The sequence below is a fragment of the Heloderma suspectum genome, chromosome 4, assembly GCF_057233095.1.
Source record: "Heloderma suspectum isolate Gila_16-S chromosome 4, 16-S_ref, whole genome shotgun sequence".
In the NCBI taxonomy this organism is placed as follows: domain Eukaryota; kingdom Metazoa; phylum Chordata; class Lepidosauria; order Squamata; family Helodermatidae; genus Heloderma; species Heloderma suspectum.
The window spans coordinates 305,280,276-305,298,602 of record NC_139461.1 but is presented as its reverse complement, the minus strand read 5'-3'; the positions used below and the strand labels follow the sequence as shown (position 1 = coordinate 305,298,602).

Genomic DNA, 18,327 nt, shown 5'->3' with positions numbered 1-18,327 from the left:
AAGTAAGTAAGTAAGTAAGTAAGTAAGTAAAGCTTTTGAGCCTATCTTGGTAGCTCCCTGGGGCTAGAAAATTGCTTTGTCTTTAAATGAAACCCAAGACTCCTAGGGAGCGGACATCTGCTGTGCGCAGTTCCACATTCGGTGATCTTTTTCTACATTAATATAGAACTGAGAAATACAATGTGGTCACAAAGAGTTCTTACCCAGCCAATGGCCTTCCCAGGCCTGTATTCTTAAAAGCTCTCCAGCAGGCAGCACCTATGAACTCCTGTCCTATTCCCACTCTATTACCATTGTAATCTTCCTGCCTTCCAGAGTTTTGCACCTTATTGCAAGCAACGCCCTGCATACCATGTAACAGGGGTGAGCAACGTGTGGCTCTCTAGACGTTTTGGAAACAGGAAGAGGGGAAGGCACTTATGTGTCCCCAAACAGAAGAGAAAATATTTTCAGGTGCCTGAAAAAATATTTTATTGTGCCCAATGCATTTCGGAAAGGACTTTCCTTCCTCGGGGCTGCTTATCTTTCTCCAAATGTGTTGCAAATAATTCTTCTGTCTTAAAATGCTTCCCAAAATTCGGACATAATAAAAGTTTTTTCAGGCACCTGAGAATATTTTCTGATGGTCTGGCCTAAAACTCCCATCATCCCTCTCCACTGACTATGCTGGCAAGGGCTGATGCGAGTTGTAGGCCAAAACATCTGGAGGGTCACAAGTTGCCCACCCTTGCCAGCACTGTGCAAAACCCTGGAGGTACAATGGAAGCCCAGTTCAATAACGTTTCCCTTGGCCATGGTCCCAGAGCAATACCTTCTGGCTGATATAAGCAGTGCTGCTATAAGCCTAGTACTTGGACATAGAATCATAGAAGAGTAGGGTTGGAAGGGGCCTACAAGGCCATTGAGTCCAACCCCCTGCTCAGTGCAGGAATCCAAGTCAGAGTATCCCTGACAGATGGCTGTCCAGCCTCGTCTTGAATGCCTCCAGTGTGGGAGAGCCCACCACCTCCCTAGGTAATTGCTTCCATTGTCGTATTGCTCTAACAGTCAGGACATTTTTTCTGATGTTCAGCCGGAATCTGGCTTCCTGGAACTTGAGCCCATGATTCCGTGTCCTGCACTCTGGGATGATCAAGAAGAGATCCTGGCCTTCCTCTCCATGACAGCCCTTCAAGTACTTGAAGAGCGCAATCATATCTCCCCTCAATCTTCTCTTCTCAAGGCTAAACATGCCCAGTTCTTTCAGTCTATCCTCATAAGCCTTTGTTTCCAGTCCCCTGATGATCTTCACTGCCCTCCTCTGCACCCTCTCCAGTTTCTCTGCGTCCTTCTTAAAGTGTGGCACCCAGAACTGGACACAGTACTCCAGATGAGGCCTAACCAGTGCTGAGTAGAGGGGAACTAGTACTTCACGTGATTTGGAAGTTATACTTCTATTAATGCAGCCCAAAATAGCATTTGCCTTTTTTACAGCCACATCACATTGTTGGCTCATATTCAGCTTGTGATCGACAACAATTCCAAGATCCTTCTCGCTTGTAGTACTGTTGAGCCAAGTATCGCCCATCTTGTAACTGTGCATTTGGTTTCTTTTTCTAGGTGCAGAACTTGGCATTTATCCCTATTAAATGTCATTCTGTTGCTTTCTGCCCAGCACTCCAGCCTATCAAGGTCACTTTGATCACATGATTACACCAAATGCCAATACTCAGTTCTTGACTTACATGTTGAGGTGATGCCTCTGAGTCCATCTCCAACCGCGTTCTCATAAATAGGGAACACTGAAACCAGATATTCCGTGTGGGATGTCAAATTGAGGAGCTGTGCAGTGGAGGCCGTCCCGTCTAAAACCACCTGGAAAAATGCAGAGAGGTTGCACTGAGGATGCCATTGTCTTAAGGCCTGGTCTGAGCAGGGTGGCCGCATGTCCTACTCTACAGAGGACAAGTCCCTCTTTGAAGGGCAATCACAGGACAGCACTCTATTTCAAGGCATCCTCTGTTTCAGGGGTGGAGAACCTGTAGCCCCTCCCCCAGATGTTTTGGTGTATGACTCCCGTACCCCCTCACCACTGGCCATTCTGGCTAGGGATGATGGAAATTATTGACCAAAATATCTGCAGGGCCCCAGGTTGCCTATTCTTGCTTTATTTGAAGGTCTGTCCCATCCAAGTCTGGTTGAAAGATAAAGAACCATAAGAAGGGAGAGCAGGGACTGGCCTTGAAGTAGCCCCCTCAGCTGTTAGGACCTGGGCAGCAGGCTGAGCAGACAAACAGATCACCTGGACACAGTCTTCCCCATCATGGCGAGATATATCGGGTGGTGTACATAATTCATTAAAACAGCAATTAAAATAAAATACAAACAAAAACCCAGTCTACTCAGCTAAGCTTGGGATGATGGGAGCTGTAGTCCAACACATCTGGAAGGCACCAGGGTGGGCAAAGCTGCCTAAAGCATCTCCCAGAATCTTCTGCAATGTAGAAGTCCTACAACAAACATATAGCAATTCCTTGGAGGAAAAGGCCATCTCCTGGAGGAAAAGGCTATCGATGGCTACTAGCCTTGATGGCTATGTGCTACCTCCAGTACCAGAGGCAGTGAGCCCATGTACACCAGTTGCTGGGAACATGGGTGGGAGGGTGCTGTTGTGCTCATGCCTTGCTTGTGGGTTCCTGTTCGACAGCTGGTTGGCCACTGTGTGAACAGAATGCTGGACGAGATGGACCCCTGGTCTGATCCAGCAGGTTTCTTCTTATGTTCTTATGTCCTTAGCAAGACAAGTCAACGTGGACAGGATTCCCTGAAGGTTGACTGTAAAAAATCACTGCTATAGTCATTTACAACTATTATGGTGTCTGGTCTGCATTGGTAAATACTGTGGAATTCAGTAACTTTCTGGCTTGGAGTACAAACTTCAGTGACTCGAGTCGTAATGCTCACCTTCCATCAGAGGCAGGCATTACAGCCTCATGAGTCCTTCTATGGCCTGCGTTGCGGAGCATTCGCCCATCACTAGTGTCCACCTGGTGGATTCAGCTAAGCCCAAACTGTCAAAGATAGGATCACTTACCTCTTTGGGAATCCCACCCCTAGAGGGGTAGTAGACCACCCTGTATTTTTTGGGTGGTATCACAGGAGGGTTCCAGGTGAGGCGCATACTTCTGGAAGTCACCTCCTTCAAGACAAGATTGGTTGGGCTCAGATGGACACCAGTATTCACCGGGACAACTTTTACTGGATCACCTACAAGTTGGACAATGGTTACAATGTCATTTTCGGACTTGGGAGAACTGGGTTCAAGTTCCCACATGGGCATAAAGCTTGCTAGATGAGGCTGCGGGCCAGTCAGTAGCTCTCAATCAAATCTACCCCAAAGCACTGATCTGTGGGAAGGCTGAAAATCTGCAGAGTTTTATCCAACCATGTTATTCCACCAGCGCAAAGCTTCTACCATTTGCAGAAACTCTGTTTCCATCCTTGCACAAGGGACAGATCCAATACTTTGATTCTGCTTGTGAGAACCATTACACAAGACACCGCACAAGGTGTTCCACGAATGAGAGCACTTGTCGCTGTGCAAGGCACTCTCCAAGTTGTTGCACAAGCCCTCGCAAAACTCATTACAACTTCATTAGGGCCTCAATAGACATTGCTTTAAATCTGTATCTGGCAGCTACATCTTTTCTTTCATTTTTACTCTAGAGTAAGCACTAGTGAAGGCTGGTGGCTCCAATATCAGTGGGGAGATGAATCCGCTCCGGGTTGCAGTCAGAACCAGTCAGAACTCCCAAGGAGCTATCCAAGGTGCTTTGCAAGGTGCTATTCTACCTTGGATAGCTCCTTGGGAGTTCTGACTGATTCTGACTGAAATCCAGAGCAGATTCACTGCCCCACTGACATCAGAGTCACAAACCTCCAGTGGTAGGCACATCTGGCCAGTCCAGATCTAAAAGTCCTGCCCTACCCCCACACTAGGGTCCTGCTCCGGCTCAGGCTGCCTGTGCCCACACTAGAGTAAAGGTGAAAAAAAATATGTGGTTGCTAGACATGGATATAAAGTCAGCCCTCAGTTGTGCAAGCTCTGCTTGTGGTTGCAGAAGCATTAGCAGAACAACGCAACCTCTTGTACTGTTTCTGCTAGTGTAACTATGGAAACAATCCATAGTGCCCTGATCAGCTTGGAAGAGTAAGACAGATATGTACACCTGTTTATCAATACAATTATGGATGACACCTACATACAGCTGTAAACCCATTCTCTGAAAATATATTTTTAAAATGTAATACATTTTCCAAACATAAAGCAAGCTAATTTATATTTGGTAGTTATTTTAAAACAACAACAACAACAACCACCTGTGGGATTTCTACTACACAGTCTTGCAGCTCGAAGTTAGCTTTTTCGGGCAAAACTGAGTTCTCTCTCTGAAAACTGACCTTGCCAATAAAGTCAGATATCCACCACAAAATCTTCGCACCTCATTCAGAATTAAAGTGTATGAATTTGTACACTGAATTTTGAGCAATAACAAAAATATGACCTCTTCATATATATATGCTAAATTTAAGCCTTCAGTTCTGACTGTTGCCCCCATTGGTTCAGAGTTTGGGAGGGCGGTGTCAGGGTTGCCTCTGGGTGCAGGGAGTGGCAGAGTAGTTCAGATTCTGAAGAAGAACCTCCAGGCATGGGGGGAGGTAGTTTCCCAGACTTGTCCAGACATACCTAGGCAGACTCCTCAGGTTTCAAAGGTCCAGGTGGATGGAGAGGGCCCCTCTTCACACACACCCACCCGTGAGAGATAGAAAACAGGGAGAGGTGGGGTTTGGAGAGCCTGAATTCATAAATGCCAGGCGCGGATGCAGAGCCAAGAGAGATGGCTGGGGAGGAACTTAGACGGTCTACCCAATTGGACTGGTGTGAACAGCTGCGCTTAGAAGCCTCACGAGAGAGAGAGGGAGACCTCCCCCCACCCCTTAAGTTAGGCTGGTGAGCCCGCCTTTCTTCAAATTGCAGGCAACTTTCGTAGCTATCTTTTGAACCCCCTGAAGGCATTCCCTTTGTAGACTGAGAGTCACTGAGAATTTGCATTGTAGGACTCATTGAAGTAATGGATTAAAAGCCATAGCTTGAAGCCTCTTGTCTGTGTTTGATTTGGTGTTTGAAGTTCAGCAGGGGCAAAAGAAATCCTGACAGGAGAAGGGGATAAAAGGTGAGTAATTCTGAGACAGGTTTTGCGAGAATGAAATGCCTTGATGGACGTGAAGCTAAACCAGGAAGTGGAATTCACTTCACCTCTGTTCTTGTCTTTGTTCTTCTCCTTGATCCAGGCACATAAGACCCAGGTAAGCCGGCTGACCAGAGAACTAAGCAGAGGGAAATCCAGCACATTGTAAACAGTCATCTCCAGAGGTTCTGAGGCGACCTGGCGCAACTCTGCCTCATCTGCATTTTTCACCCCTAGAAAATGAATATTGAGAACCAAGACAGAGACATAAATAAGGGTGCACATGACAATCAAATCACATGACAGCTGATGTAGCACTGTGGCTAAGGAAGCAATCCTATCAGATAGGCAGCTGCCTCCGAACTTGAAGGCGACCACCTATCCAAAGCAGGGCAAGAGAAGCACGGAGGGAATCGTTCCCTCCGTGCTTCTCCTGCCCTGCTTTTTCAGCTAGACAGCTGATTGCGGCTGTCTAGCTGCGGGAGAATAGAGCAGGGTAGGAGGCTGCTGTACGATACATTGGATGTGTCATACAGGCAGTTCCACCCTCCCTACCCCGGAACACCCCCAGCCACGCCCCTTTTCGGCTGCTCCACATTCCTCTTGTGAGCGCGGATGGTGAAGCTATTCTGCTCTGCCTCCAAAGGCAGTGCAGAAGTGGAGGGAGGTCGGTTCTCCGGGAACCGACCTCAGAGCACGGGCTCTGAGGTCGGTTCCCAGAAAACATCATATCCTATAGCTGTCTAGCTGCTGTCTAGCAGCCATAGGATTGCTCCCTAAGAGACTGAGCTATGAATTCAGAAGTTCCTGTTTTGGATATTTTCTCTGCCATGAACTCACCGGGTAGTCTTTCACCAGGTAGTCTTTGTTAAGCATCTCTCCCAGAGCCTTCTCCCCCTCCCTGTGTCCCCCCCCCCAATCTGCAATGTGGGGTGGGTAATAATACTCACCTGTCTTACAGGGCTAGGGCTGTTGTAAGGGTTTCAGTACATCAAGTGGGACACGCAACAGAATGTTGCAGTGTGGAATGCTCTTGCTCAGGGAGGGTGATAAATTTGTTTGGTTTGCATTTTCATACAAACCTACCAAATTCACACTTCCTGAACCTGCACGTATACCAGAACAGAGTTATACATCTGCACAAGAACGTATATAATAGGCAAAAGTGTACACAAAAAAATTATTCATTTTATTTCTATGCCGCCCAATAGCTGAAGCTCTCTGGGCAGTTACACAAATTTAAACCATAAAGCACAGCATAAAACAATATAAAATATGAAAGCTTAAAACCACAATATAACAGTACAACCAGAATAAAGCCTAGCAGCAATGCAGAGATTTAAACTACAGATTTAAAACACCAAAGCTAAAAGACTAGGAAGGTGAAATGCTCGAATACTGGGAAAATAAAAAGGTCTTCACCTGGCTCTGGATAGAGTGCCAGGCAAACCTTCCTAGGGAGCTCATTCCACAGCTGGCGGGGAGGCACATATATAAATGTGTATATTAGGGGAAAGAGCACACAAAAATGCATTATATAAGGAAAGTAGCTTGGGAAACATGCATATATTTGGAAAAGTGTGTATAAAAATATGCATATTTTGAGAAGTGCACATGAAAACACATCAGCATTTTCATGTGGACATTTTAGGGAAAAATTTGCAAACTGGTTCAGACATGGGACAAAAGTGGGAAGCTACATGGAGCGAGCTGGAACTTGTTCTGCTGGGGGACTGGAAAATGTTCCTAGGCTATCATCCTCATCCTCAATATTTTATGTATATATTGATATACTTATGTACCACCCTTCATTACCAAAATCTCAGGTACAAAATTCATTAAAACAACAATTGAAATTTTAAAAAGGAAAAAAGAAATCTACAATAAAAACCAAAAGTCTACTTAGGGCGTAATCTTATGGGGATGGCTCACAGCCTTCAAACTTGGAGGTTTATGGCCATCCAGTGCAGAGCTGGAGGAGGGAGGGAGGCGATCTTTGCCTTCGTGCTCCCCCTGCTCTGCATTTTAGGTAGACAGACATTTCTGCCCATCTAGCTGAGGTGCTGGGGAAGGGGAGGGATGAAGGCCGGGGATAGGTCGTAGCCCTGCTTCCGCAGTCCCCTCCCCTCCCCACCCACTGGCACGCCCCCTTTGCCTCCTCTCTGAGCTCGTGTTTGCGACCTTAGAGAGGCAGCTGGCACGGTTCTCTCCGTGCCACCTGTGAGGGGGAGGGGAGGGGAGGGGAGGGGTGGGGAGCCTGGACTCTTGGGTCCAAGGTCAGAGCACTGCCCCCGACCTCGGATCCAGGAATCCGAAATATCCTCTGGCCCCCCAGACACTGTCTATGGGCTATAGGATTGCTCTCTAAGGGTGTGATCCTATGCATGTTTAGACAGAAAGACAACTTACAACTCCTCAGCCAGCCATGATCAAGGGAATCCTGAGGTTTGCAGAAGTACAAAAAATCTGGTGCAACCTCACCCCCCAAATAGCTTAATGAGGACAGAGCACACTCACTGGGCATGGAACTCTGACTGTCTGTTGGGAGGGGGCATGGAAAACCAAGGGGAGTGGGAATAGAATGGAGTATCCTGGAAAGGGGCATGTCTGGGTTAGGGGTAGATGAATCTGGCAAGTTTGGGTCTACTTTGTTTCTCATTTTTCCAACATTAAGTTTACTCTATCCCAGCCATATCTGGTGAGCTGCTCAGGTTGTTACAGTAGACTTAAGTAATTCAGCAGATTATTCCATCTGCTGAATTAGCCATACAAGGCACTTCAGTACACTCTGGTGTTGTTCAAATAATGCTAATGCACTTTGAATGAAGTTATAGAGGCAAGGTGTGCTGTTTTGGAAGGTGTATAAATGGATGTTAAAGGTCCTTAATGGCTAGCAACCTGCAGGCATGCCAAACCATTACTAGTCAGTACAGGCTTAGGTCTGAGACTAAGTGGTTGTCTGTATGAAATAACAACAGAGGAGCCCTTCTGCATGGATGCTAGAATTGTAAAGCATTCCAGAAGAATCTCATATTCTTGATGTTTCCCACCCCATTAAAATACTTATTCATATTTAAAAATCGGAAACCTGTGGAGGTGAAGACACCAACAGCAAACTCACCAACAGCAAATATCTCTATTCCCATATTCTTCAAGGTCTGGGCAGATGGGCTGGCGTCATCCTGAGATTTGCCATCAGTCAAGAGGATGACAAGTTTGGGAGCTTCTGATCTAGCACCAGCTCCAGCTTTCAGGTTCTCTTCTAAGACATGGGTCAGTGCAAGCCCTTTGTAAGGGAAAGAATGAAAGGCAAAAGCCCACCAGGGCACACGGTTACATGAAAAGCAGAGAGAAGAGGATGTGACTTAGAGAGCAATGCCTGATTTTTCCCTTTGCATGTTACACCAGAAGCTGAAAAATCAGGTGCACCAGAGGTTTCTCCTCTTAACACTTCCTGGAATGTGTGAAGCTCTCATAATTCTTGCAAAAGCACTTTTAGACACTGAAGAATGCCTTAAATATGAAAATCATTACAGGGATTGCAATGCACTGTGGACTGTAAAGGTCAGGTAAAGCCTTGTTAATTGTCTTGTATGTAGCTTTTAGAAAGGCAGTCAGTACATATTTAATAATTGTACTGCTAATAAAGGGCATGCCTAGAATAAGTTACTTATTCTAAAGTTCATTCCCATTTATTCTCCCTCCCTTCAGCATCCTGCTTTACCCTTCAAACTCCCAGAATCAGGTAGGGGGATGGGGAGATAGAATCTTAGGTCTCCTTCACACAGAGCTTTTATCCTGCTATTGAGATCGCTCACTCACGGAGGTTTGCTGGTCCTTTTCATGACGTTGTTAACCTCCAGGGCACATTCAGAGGTATTTCCTGCTTATTTCGTCACAAAAAGATGTGGAACTAATGAACTATCTTTTAAACTCGGAATGTTACATGATTAAAACAGCGAATAGATGGTGGTGCTTCATTCAGTTCTATGCAGCCATGGAACCTTGAAAATTAAAAGCTTCCCCTCTCAGCAATCACATGGTCGCTGTCTTGGAGCCTGCAATAAATGTGGAAAGGCTCCAGAAGGGAGGACTGTGGGTTTTTATTTGGTGTAAAGGCAGCCTTAGAATCTTAGATCCACCTATAATCAGGACTTATTGGGTTATGCTGTGTTTTTAGTCTCTTGCAGCAAAACCAGAGTCTTGTGGAACCTTAAAGATAAAGAAAATTAGTATGCCATTTATCCACAAAAGCCTATGCCATAATAAAGTTGTTAATCTTTAAGGTTCCACAAGACTCTCTGTTGTTTTTGAATCAAAGAGCAGCATGCCACTAGCAACACATTTCAAGATTTAGTTAATACAGGGGCTTAGCTACAAAGACACCCATTTGCTGAGCGAACGGCCAGGCAAAACCTGTGTCTTGGGTCTGCAGCTATCGGTTCGCATGTCCCTCTGGATGTGCTTTCAAAGCAGACTCCAAGCCCACACACCTGACCCAGAGAGAGGGAGAAGGAGAAGGAGAAGGAGAAGGAGAAGGAGAGAAAGAGAGAGCTTTACCTGTAAATGTGTTGCCTCCTTTGTACCGCAAGCTCCTAAGGGCCTCTAACACCTCATCCCGTGTGGAGTAGGTATTCAAATCCCATTCTGTGCGTGGGTCACTACTGTACTGGGACAAGCCTGGAAGAAAACAAGAGAAGCCAACAAGAAGTGATCAGGTAGGAAGTTTACTGAAAGCCAGGAACCTCCGGAGTCTAGCGGACAGAATGGCAGCTATGGTCCTGAAGGATGAGCATTCATGACTGTGGGCCAGTCTTGCCGAAGCCAAGCTCTTGCTTAAAATCTGCAAAATTGGAACACTGACCGGTCACGTAGGGCTGCTGTGTAAAGTGTTGTATCAATGAACGTGTGTCTCTTTGGTGGATCCAAGGCAAGTGTATGGGAAAGTGTCATGTCTTCACTCACAGAATTCTGGGACTTGTCATTTGATGAGAATGTTGAGAGTTCTCTGTTAATTATCCATCTCCTCTCAACATGCCTGTGAGGTAGGTCTGTTATTTCTAGGGCTAACACCCAATTTGAGAAACGTTCATCCATCAATTGTAGGGTTTTGAATAACTGAAGATACTAATAAGAAGAACTTAGGGTGGAATCCTATGCATATTTAGACAGAAAGTCCTGCAATCCCCAGCATGCCCCAGCCAGCATCACTGGCTGGGGCATGCTGGTAATTGTAGGACCATTTTTCTGCCTAACCATGCATAGGATTGCACCATTAGAATATCCTAACTGTGTGAAAGATAATTTTGAATTTTTATAATGGTACCTAGTCAGTGGCTGTTTGTGATCATGCAAGATTCATTTCCCATAAAACTTTGTTTTTATTTCATGGTATTCTGAGCAGTGAAGTTGGATATCTTTATTTTCCAAATTTTATCTTCTATGTTTAATCTATTTAGGCTGCAGTCCTGTGGTCACCGGAGGGTTCCCAGGGGGCATAGCATGTTTGGGCAAAGAGGGCAGGGAGCAAGGTCTGTCCTCAAAGGAGGAGCTCTGACCTCAGAAACCTGATCCAGGCTACCCCAGAAACCTCCCCAGCACTCGCCTCACTCTCTTCACAGCTCCAACATTGGTGGAGGCAAAAAGCGGGAATCATGGGTGTGTCGGGAGAGGATCGAGGCGAGGCTTGGATCCATAGGATCTCATTCCCCCAGCATGCCCCCTATCTGCCAGGCAACCTACCCCAGCCCTGGAGTTGATCGGGCATCAATGGGAGGGAATTCCGGAGGGAAAGAGCCCCTTAAGGGGGAAAGATCAGGCAAGATGTCTCTCCTCCCTCCATGGTCAGTGTGAGCCTGGCAGGGTTTTGGATAATGCGGATCCTCTGCCTTTCATCCCACTCCCATCCAGGGTAGGATTGCTCTGTCCGGACTGCAATACTATACACACTTACTTCTGAGTAGACACCTACAGGATTGCACTGCTAAGCAAAGAGTCTGATATGTGTTTTCTTTTTCTTTTGTCTTCTTTTCCCTCTGATATTCATATGTGCTCTTAATAGCCTAAGACTAGTGTTAGTAATATTTTATATTTAATGCTCCAACTTAGTGGGCATGTATGGTATGGCTTTTTTGTGTATTTCTCTGTTTTCTAACATCACATTTAAAAGAAGATGACATTGTATGGGCTATACATTCATAAATCCAAATCCCCATGCAAAAGTGTTGTGGAGGTTTGTATGGTCCCTTGACTTTGGAGACTAGTAGAAAAAGAAGCCCCTCACCCACTCTTATCTTGTCCTGAGCAATGTTGAAAGGTGCAACCAGAGAAGCCAGGAATTCTCTGATGAGTCCAAAATTGTTACGGCCGATACTCCAGGAACCATCCACAAGCAAGATGATATCGGTCACAGCAGAGGGGTCACACTGGAAGTGAGAAACTATTAAAAGAGGATGGGTTCAGAAAGAGAAAGGGGATGCATAGGTGAATTTCTGATTTAAAAACAGAATTATTTTGAAACACCATGTGGTTAAAATGAGAGCAATAGAGCTCAATTACTAGCAGAGATGTCATTCCCAAAGGATCACTGTGAAGTCAGAGCTTAGACTTAATACACTCTTACCCATTCATTAATTGATTGATTTAGGGATTTCTACTCCGCCCTTCAATAAAATTCCCATGGTGGCTCACAAAATTTAATACTTTGGTACCCAAGTTCAAAATATATGTGCCTGTTGTCCAGTCTGAAGGGCGTGTCTGTGCAGAAATTCAACGTGCTCATTTATTTATGTATTCCATGTATATTGCATTTGTATTTATTCATATCCCAAGTTTCCTTCAAAAAGTTCAAGGTGAGTATGTGGTCCCCTTTCCTGTTATCCTCTCAACAACCCTGTGAGGTAGGTTAAGCTGAGAACTGGTGACTGGCCCAAGACCACCCTGTGAGCTTCAGGGCCAAGTGGAGATCGGAACCCAGATCTCCCCAGTCCTGGTCTGACACTCAAACCGAGAATTAGACAACCTGGTGCCCTCCAGATGTTTTGGACAACAACATCCCAGGGTTCCTGACCATTTGCCATGCTGGCTGGGGCTGATGGGAGTTGAAGTCTGGAACATCTGATGGGCACCAGGTAGGAGAAAGCCGCTCTAAGCACAACACCACACTGGTTTTTAAAATACTCAAAACCAGCAAAGGAAAAGATCAGGTCTTGAATACTGAGGCCAAGGTCACATGAACAGCAGATGTTCTGGTAAGCATCTTTATGGAGGAATTTGCACTTCACAGTTGGGAGAACCATATCATTGGGCACTAGGAGTCATTGGCACCATGTGCCTGGGAGAGGAGAAGCTCCTGACCCCTTCACAAACAAGTATCTTGTGTTGAGCTTCAGAGGTGATAGAATCATAGAATCATAGAATAGTAGGGTTGGAAGGGTCCTACAAGACGATCGAGTCTAATCCCCTGCTCAATGCAGGAATCCAAGTCAGAGCATCCATGACAGATGGATGTCCAGCTTCATCTTGAATGCCTCCAGTGTGGGAGAGCCCACTACCTCCCTAGGTAACTGGTTCCATTGTCATATTGCTCTAACAGTCAGGACATTTTTCCTGATGTTCAGCCGGAATCTGGCTTCCTGTAACTTGAGCCCATGATTCTGTGTCCTGCACTCTGGGATGATCGAGAAGAGATCCTGGCCTTCCTCTCTGTGATAACCTTTCAGGTACTTGAAGAGAGCTATCATATCTCCCCTCACTCTTCTCTTCTCAAGGCTGAATATGCCCAGTTCTTTCAGTCTCTCCTCATAAGCCTTTGTTTCCAGTCCCCTGATCATCTTCGTTGCCCTCTTCTGAACCCAGTCCAGTTTGTTTGCATCCTTCTTAAAGTGTGGAGCCCAGAACTGGACACACTACTCGAGAAGGTTCCATTGATAACATACTTCAAGGGTGGAAGAACCATTCCTCTCTTGCCAGGGCTGGCCCTGCCATGAGGTAGAGTGAAGAAACCTGCTTTGGGTGGCACCATGATGGGGGGAACAGATAACAGCAGGAATTAGCATGTGAATGTGCAGCAAATGTTTTTAAAAGCATTATGGAGGGGGCACATTTGGGCCCCACTTCAGGCCGCAAAATGTCTTTGGCCAGCACTGCCTGTGGCCAGTATGGGCCTGGGGGGGCAACAAAAGGCCAAAGGCCCTCCAACACTGTCATCCACAGAGGGTTCTGAAGGCCAGAAGCTATGATATATTATCTGCCTACAAGTGAAGACTCAGGACATGGAATCATGGGCTCAAGTGACAGGAAGCCAGATTCCGGCTGAACATCAGGAAAAACGTCCTGACTGTTAGAGCAATACAGCAATGGAAGCAATTACCCAGGGAGGTAGTGGGCTCTCCCACACTGGAGGCATTCAAGGTGAGGCTGAATAGCCACCTGTCAGGGATGCTTTCACTTGGATTCCTGCATTGAGTAGGGGGTTGGACTCGATGGTCTTGTAGGCCCCTTCCAACCCTACTATTCTATGATTTTATGATTCTAATGAACTGTTAAGAGAAAAGTGCAGATGAAAATGTACTGAAACCTTTAGAATGAAGATGTTTGAATGGCTGCCCAAGGAAACTACATCAATGAGAACGTTGAGAATTTTTGGCTAACATATTTTAAATACATATTTCAAATAGATAAGAAAATGCTTCCACATTAAGGATGCTCCCCTAGCACATCAGGGGGAATGTTAGGATGGAAGTCTTCTCCCAAGGGCAGCCTTCCCCAAATTGGTGCCCTCCAGCTGTTTTGGAGTACAACTCCCAGCATTCCTGGCCATTGGCCATGATAGCTGGTGCTGATGGGAGATGACTTCTAAAACATTCTGGAGGGCACCAGTTTGGGGGAAAGCTGCTCTAAGGCTTTTCAGAAGTCGTCTCCATGCATTTTTCCAGGTTTTTTTCAGGCTTTTACATCTCTAGGTATACCACATTTGACATACGAGGACCCTTCAAACAATGAGAAGGTAGGGATGGACGGACTCACCCATGCCGAGCTTCACTGCTTTGTTGCAGCCCAGTGAGTGGCCGACAAAGCCATGGGGCTTTTATGGTGTCAAGTATGCAATGTTACCTACCTGGAAGCACCCAAGCTGCCACTGTTGTGCACAATAGTGGCTCACTAGGGAGGATGGCTTGTGGTCAAGCGCTAGCTCGGCTGCGGGGTGCTCGCCAAGTGGGTCCGCAAGTGCTCCACAGTTCAGCGAGCGGGGTCCAGGAGGGCAGGTGAGGGGGAGTCCATCGGACTCCACTCCCTCTGCTCAGACTCTCACAACATGCCTATGAGAAGCACATGTAGCTTTCACTTAGGCGTTGATACCCAAGTACAACAGCTAAGGTGAGAGATTTGCACACAGCGTACCCAAAGCTATCCACTGAACAGGGTGGCCACATTCAATGGGAGACCAGTATGGGTCTAGTCTCTAGCAGACCCATCACTGCTATGCGGTGTATGGAGTGGACATGCGTCAGGTCAAGCAATCTACCGTATGGGGTACCACGGGCACTGACTGGGGCATTTCATGAAACTGCTCGCCACTTGTGAAAATGCAGCCACCCTCCTTGATGTAGAGCAGAAATGTCCATTCAAAGAAAGATGACAGATTTCTCATGATCAAGCACTAGCTTGCACTGTGCATAGACCACAGGTGCACACAGGTGACGTGGCAATCTTCGGGAGTGAAGGCAATCTGCCTCTGAGGGAATATGCCCTGGTGTAATTTTACGCATGCTGTCAACTCAATTCCATCACCGCTCTAATCCAGTTCTTTGCTTCTTTATCATGGCAACCCTTGTGTGATGGCTTAGTGCGATGTTAACATTCATTGGCTGACCCTGGGGCTAAAATTATTCCGGTGATTTCCTTTCATCAGATCCAGTCTCTTTCCAAATTGTGCTTTCCAAACCATGTGCATAAATCCCCTTCCATCATGTCCCATGCCCTTATTTATCGGTCTTTTTCCAGATGCCTCAGGTAATATGGTTAAAGTAAACTTCGCAGCTGGATCCCAGTTTTTAAACAAAGAGCCTACCTTGATGGCAGATGTACCAGAGGGGGGCGGAGGAGTAAATCAGCAGTCAGTCAGCTCCTTTGTGTTTGGGAGAGGGATACACTTCTGAGGATATTACCCATTACACTCTACATTGTCCACTGGACGATGCTTCCAAGAAAAACTTTATTTTGGCCCTCAGTGATGGGTTTATCAGTAGACCCAGCCATGAAATGATTCACTATCCCTTTTCAGACTACAATAAGCCTGTCCTTTATAAAACTAAAACTTCCTCTCTTTTTTTTTTTTTTTTGCATTAGCTGCCTACACAATCCATGTATTTTCTTTGTGAGGTTAGCCGTTTGTGTTAAGGAAAGTCTGGGCAGTACACATGGAATCATTTATTCACTTTTGGTTCTGTATGTTTATCTTTTACTCAAATCTATGCTAAGCTGGGGGGTGGGGGTGTCTCAACGTAGTGCCCATGAGCCCCCTGCCCCTTCTGTTTTGTTTTGTTTTTAATATATTTTGGGAGGCTGGTGTGCTGCAAATCAGTGAGATGTAACTTTGTCATCAGCAGTGGAGGCTGGTGGCTCTGATGTCAGTGGGTGACAGATCCAGGCCAGGGCACCAAACACCTTGGATAGTTCCTTTAGAGATCTGCCTGGTTCTGATTGAAACCCGGAGTGGATTCACTGCCCCACTGATGTCGGAGCCATCAGCCTCCACTGGTCATCAGTAATCTAAGTCCCATTGATTTCAGTGGGTCTACTATAACTATGTTGTTGTTCAGTCGATCAGTCATGTCCGACTCTTCGTGACCCCATGGACCATAGCACGCCAGGCCTTCCTGTCCTGCGCTCTCTCCTGGAGTGTGCTCAAGTCCATATTCATTGCATCGGTGATGCTATCTAGCCATCTCATCCTCTGCCGTCCCCTTCTCCTTTTGCCTTCAATCTTTCCCAGCATCAGGGTCTTTTCCAGGGAGTACTCTAACTATAACTGAGATGGAATTCAACCGTGCATGTGTGTGTTTGTTAAGTATTAAAACCAACAGTGGGGAATCAGTTGTCTGGATTAACCATAATTCAGTTTCTGCTTTTCCTGCAGTACTCCTATAAGGCCAGATATTATCTCTCGCTCTCCCCACCCCCCCAACCCAAGTTTTAAAAATTTCCAGGAGCACTATCAGAGAATCAGATAAAATGGGAATCACAGGGCTGGCTAAACTAGGCACAACAGATGAGATAGGACTATAGGAAGCTGCCTTATACCAGGTTATGTTGCGTATTGTTATTATTCTGCATTAAATAATAGCATGCCCATTTTCATCATGGTTCCCAGGCAGACAATCTGCCATCCAGGCTGCACTCAGGACCAGATCCACTCAGCAAAAGAAATGCACCATCAGCCTCCAGATCACACTCTGCTGTAATTCTTGCCATGGACACTGCACATCTTGTATGCATGTCATGTAAGTGCAGCTCCCTGTGTTGTGACTGGTGGGCTTGATGCAAAGGGATTAGAGAAAAAACCAGTGCAGGATGATGTCAGAGGTGCATATAGGAACTGTAGAAGCTGGTTATTCTCTAGACCTTTCAAGAGTTCCACTTGGAAAAAACAGTGATGTCAATGTGCCCATAGAAACAAACCTCACCTCTCCTTAAGCTTTCTCTGGTTGTTTCCTCTTGGGCCAGGTAGTCTATTTCGAATTCTACTGTGCTTGGCAGAGTCATTTTCATGGCTGTCGGGGTTGCAGGCATCAATGTGGACTCAACGTTTGGCATATATTCACTGTGCCCTTTCGAAATGGCTGGTTTTTGCCTTTTTTTATCTGGATCATCCCTTCCTATGTTTCGAAGCATCACAAGAAAAAAAAATAGTCTTGTCTGTTTCTGGCTTCAGTTCAAAATGCTGGTTTTAACCTTGGCTGCCTTTACATTAAAGAAAAAATCCGCAGTCCTCCTTTTGTGGAGCCTTTCCGCATTTACAGTGTGCTCCCAAATGGCAACCATGTGATTGCTGAGAAGGGAAGTTTTTAATTTTCAAGGTTCCATAGAACTCAATGGAACAGCGTCATCTAGTCGTTGTTTTAATAGTGCAGCATCCTGACTTAAATAGATACTTCATTATTTCCAGATCTTTTTGAGATGGAATAACCAGGAAATACCTCTGGATGAGTCCTGGAGGTTGACAACATCATGAAAAGGACCTGCAAACTTCCATGAGAGAGCAATCTCAATAGCAGGATAAAAGCTGCATGTGAAGAAACCCCTTTAAAGCTCTGAATGGCCTGGGACAAGGTTACCTGAAGGAGCATCTGCTCTCATATCTATCTACCTAGACCCTAAGGTCATCATCCAACAGCCTCCTCCAGGTGCCCCCACCAAATGAGACCAGGCAAGGGGCCACAAGGAAGAGGGCCTTTTCAGTGGTGGCATCCAGTCTGTTGAGTGCCCTCTTCAAAGAAGCTTGCCTGGTGCCTATGGTGTTTTGGGCACCTTTTTATTCTCCTGGGCACTTTAAGTGGTGTATTAGTGCTTTTGGATATTTGCACTGTTTTATTTTGCTGCTGATGTTACATTGCTTCTCTGTGCTGCATTGTTTTTATCCCTTGGTGCTGGTTTTATCTTGTTTGATTATGTGATGTTTATTTATTCATTTATTTTGTGTTTTTTATTTACTTGTACACCGCCCAGGAAATTTTGGTTACTGGGTGGTCTAAAATAGCAATAAATTAATACATTTCCTGGAGGTGACCCCTCTGCATACAAACTAACCACATTTTTATCATACGACCTGAAGTTCCATCTGGGGGTCTACATATTCTTTCATAACTAAGGGGAACAATTCTGAGAGGGCAGAAAATGGCATTGCAAGAACCCCAGTCAAAGAGCATAAACCAAACCCCAACACTCAGCTCCTTTGCAACATAGTCAACATAATTAATAGGTATTAACTAAAATTGATTTAAGCAATGCAAGGTAAACTATGCAGAGAGTGCAGAACAAATGTGAAGGTTTCAAACTACTCTGTCATGCAACTAGACCATCGCTACATACACCACGT

At 45.7% G+C, this 18,327-nt stretch overlaps 1 protein-coding gene across 1 annotated transcript in view; it reads right to left on the bottom strand.

The window, feature by feature from the left end:
* Positions 1–18,327, bottom strand: part of COL20A1 (collagen type XX alpha 1 chain) — a 193,068-nt gene that overhangs the window by 157,769 nt on the left and 16,972 nt on the right. Inside the window, exons 5-11 of the mRNA XM_084854383.1 lie at positions 16,916–17,107; positions 11,512–11,667; positions 9,789–9,908; positions 8,350–8,514; positions 5,297–5,461; positions 3,074–3,246; positions 1,725–1,854 (exon numbers count right to left, since the gene is read on the bottom strand). Of these exons, the coding sequence (XP_084710509.1) occupies positions 1,725–1,854; positions 3,074–3,246; positions 5,297–5,461; positions 8,350–8,514; positions 9,789–9,908; positions 11,512–11,667; positions 16,916–17,107 (1,101 nt within the window). The remainder of the gene's footprint in view (positions 1–1,724; positions 1,855–3,073; positions 3,247–5,296; positions 5,462–8,349; positions 8,515–9,788; positions 9,909–11,511; positions 11,668–16,915; positions 17,108–18,327) is intronic.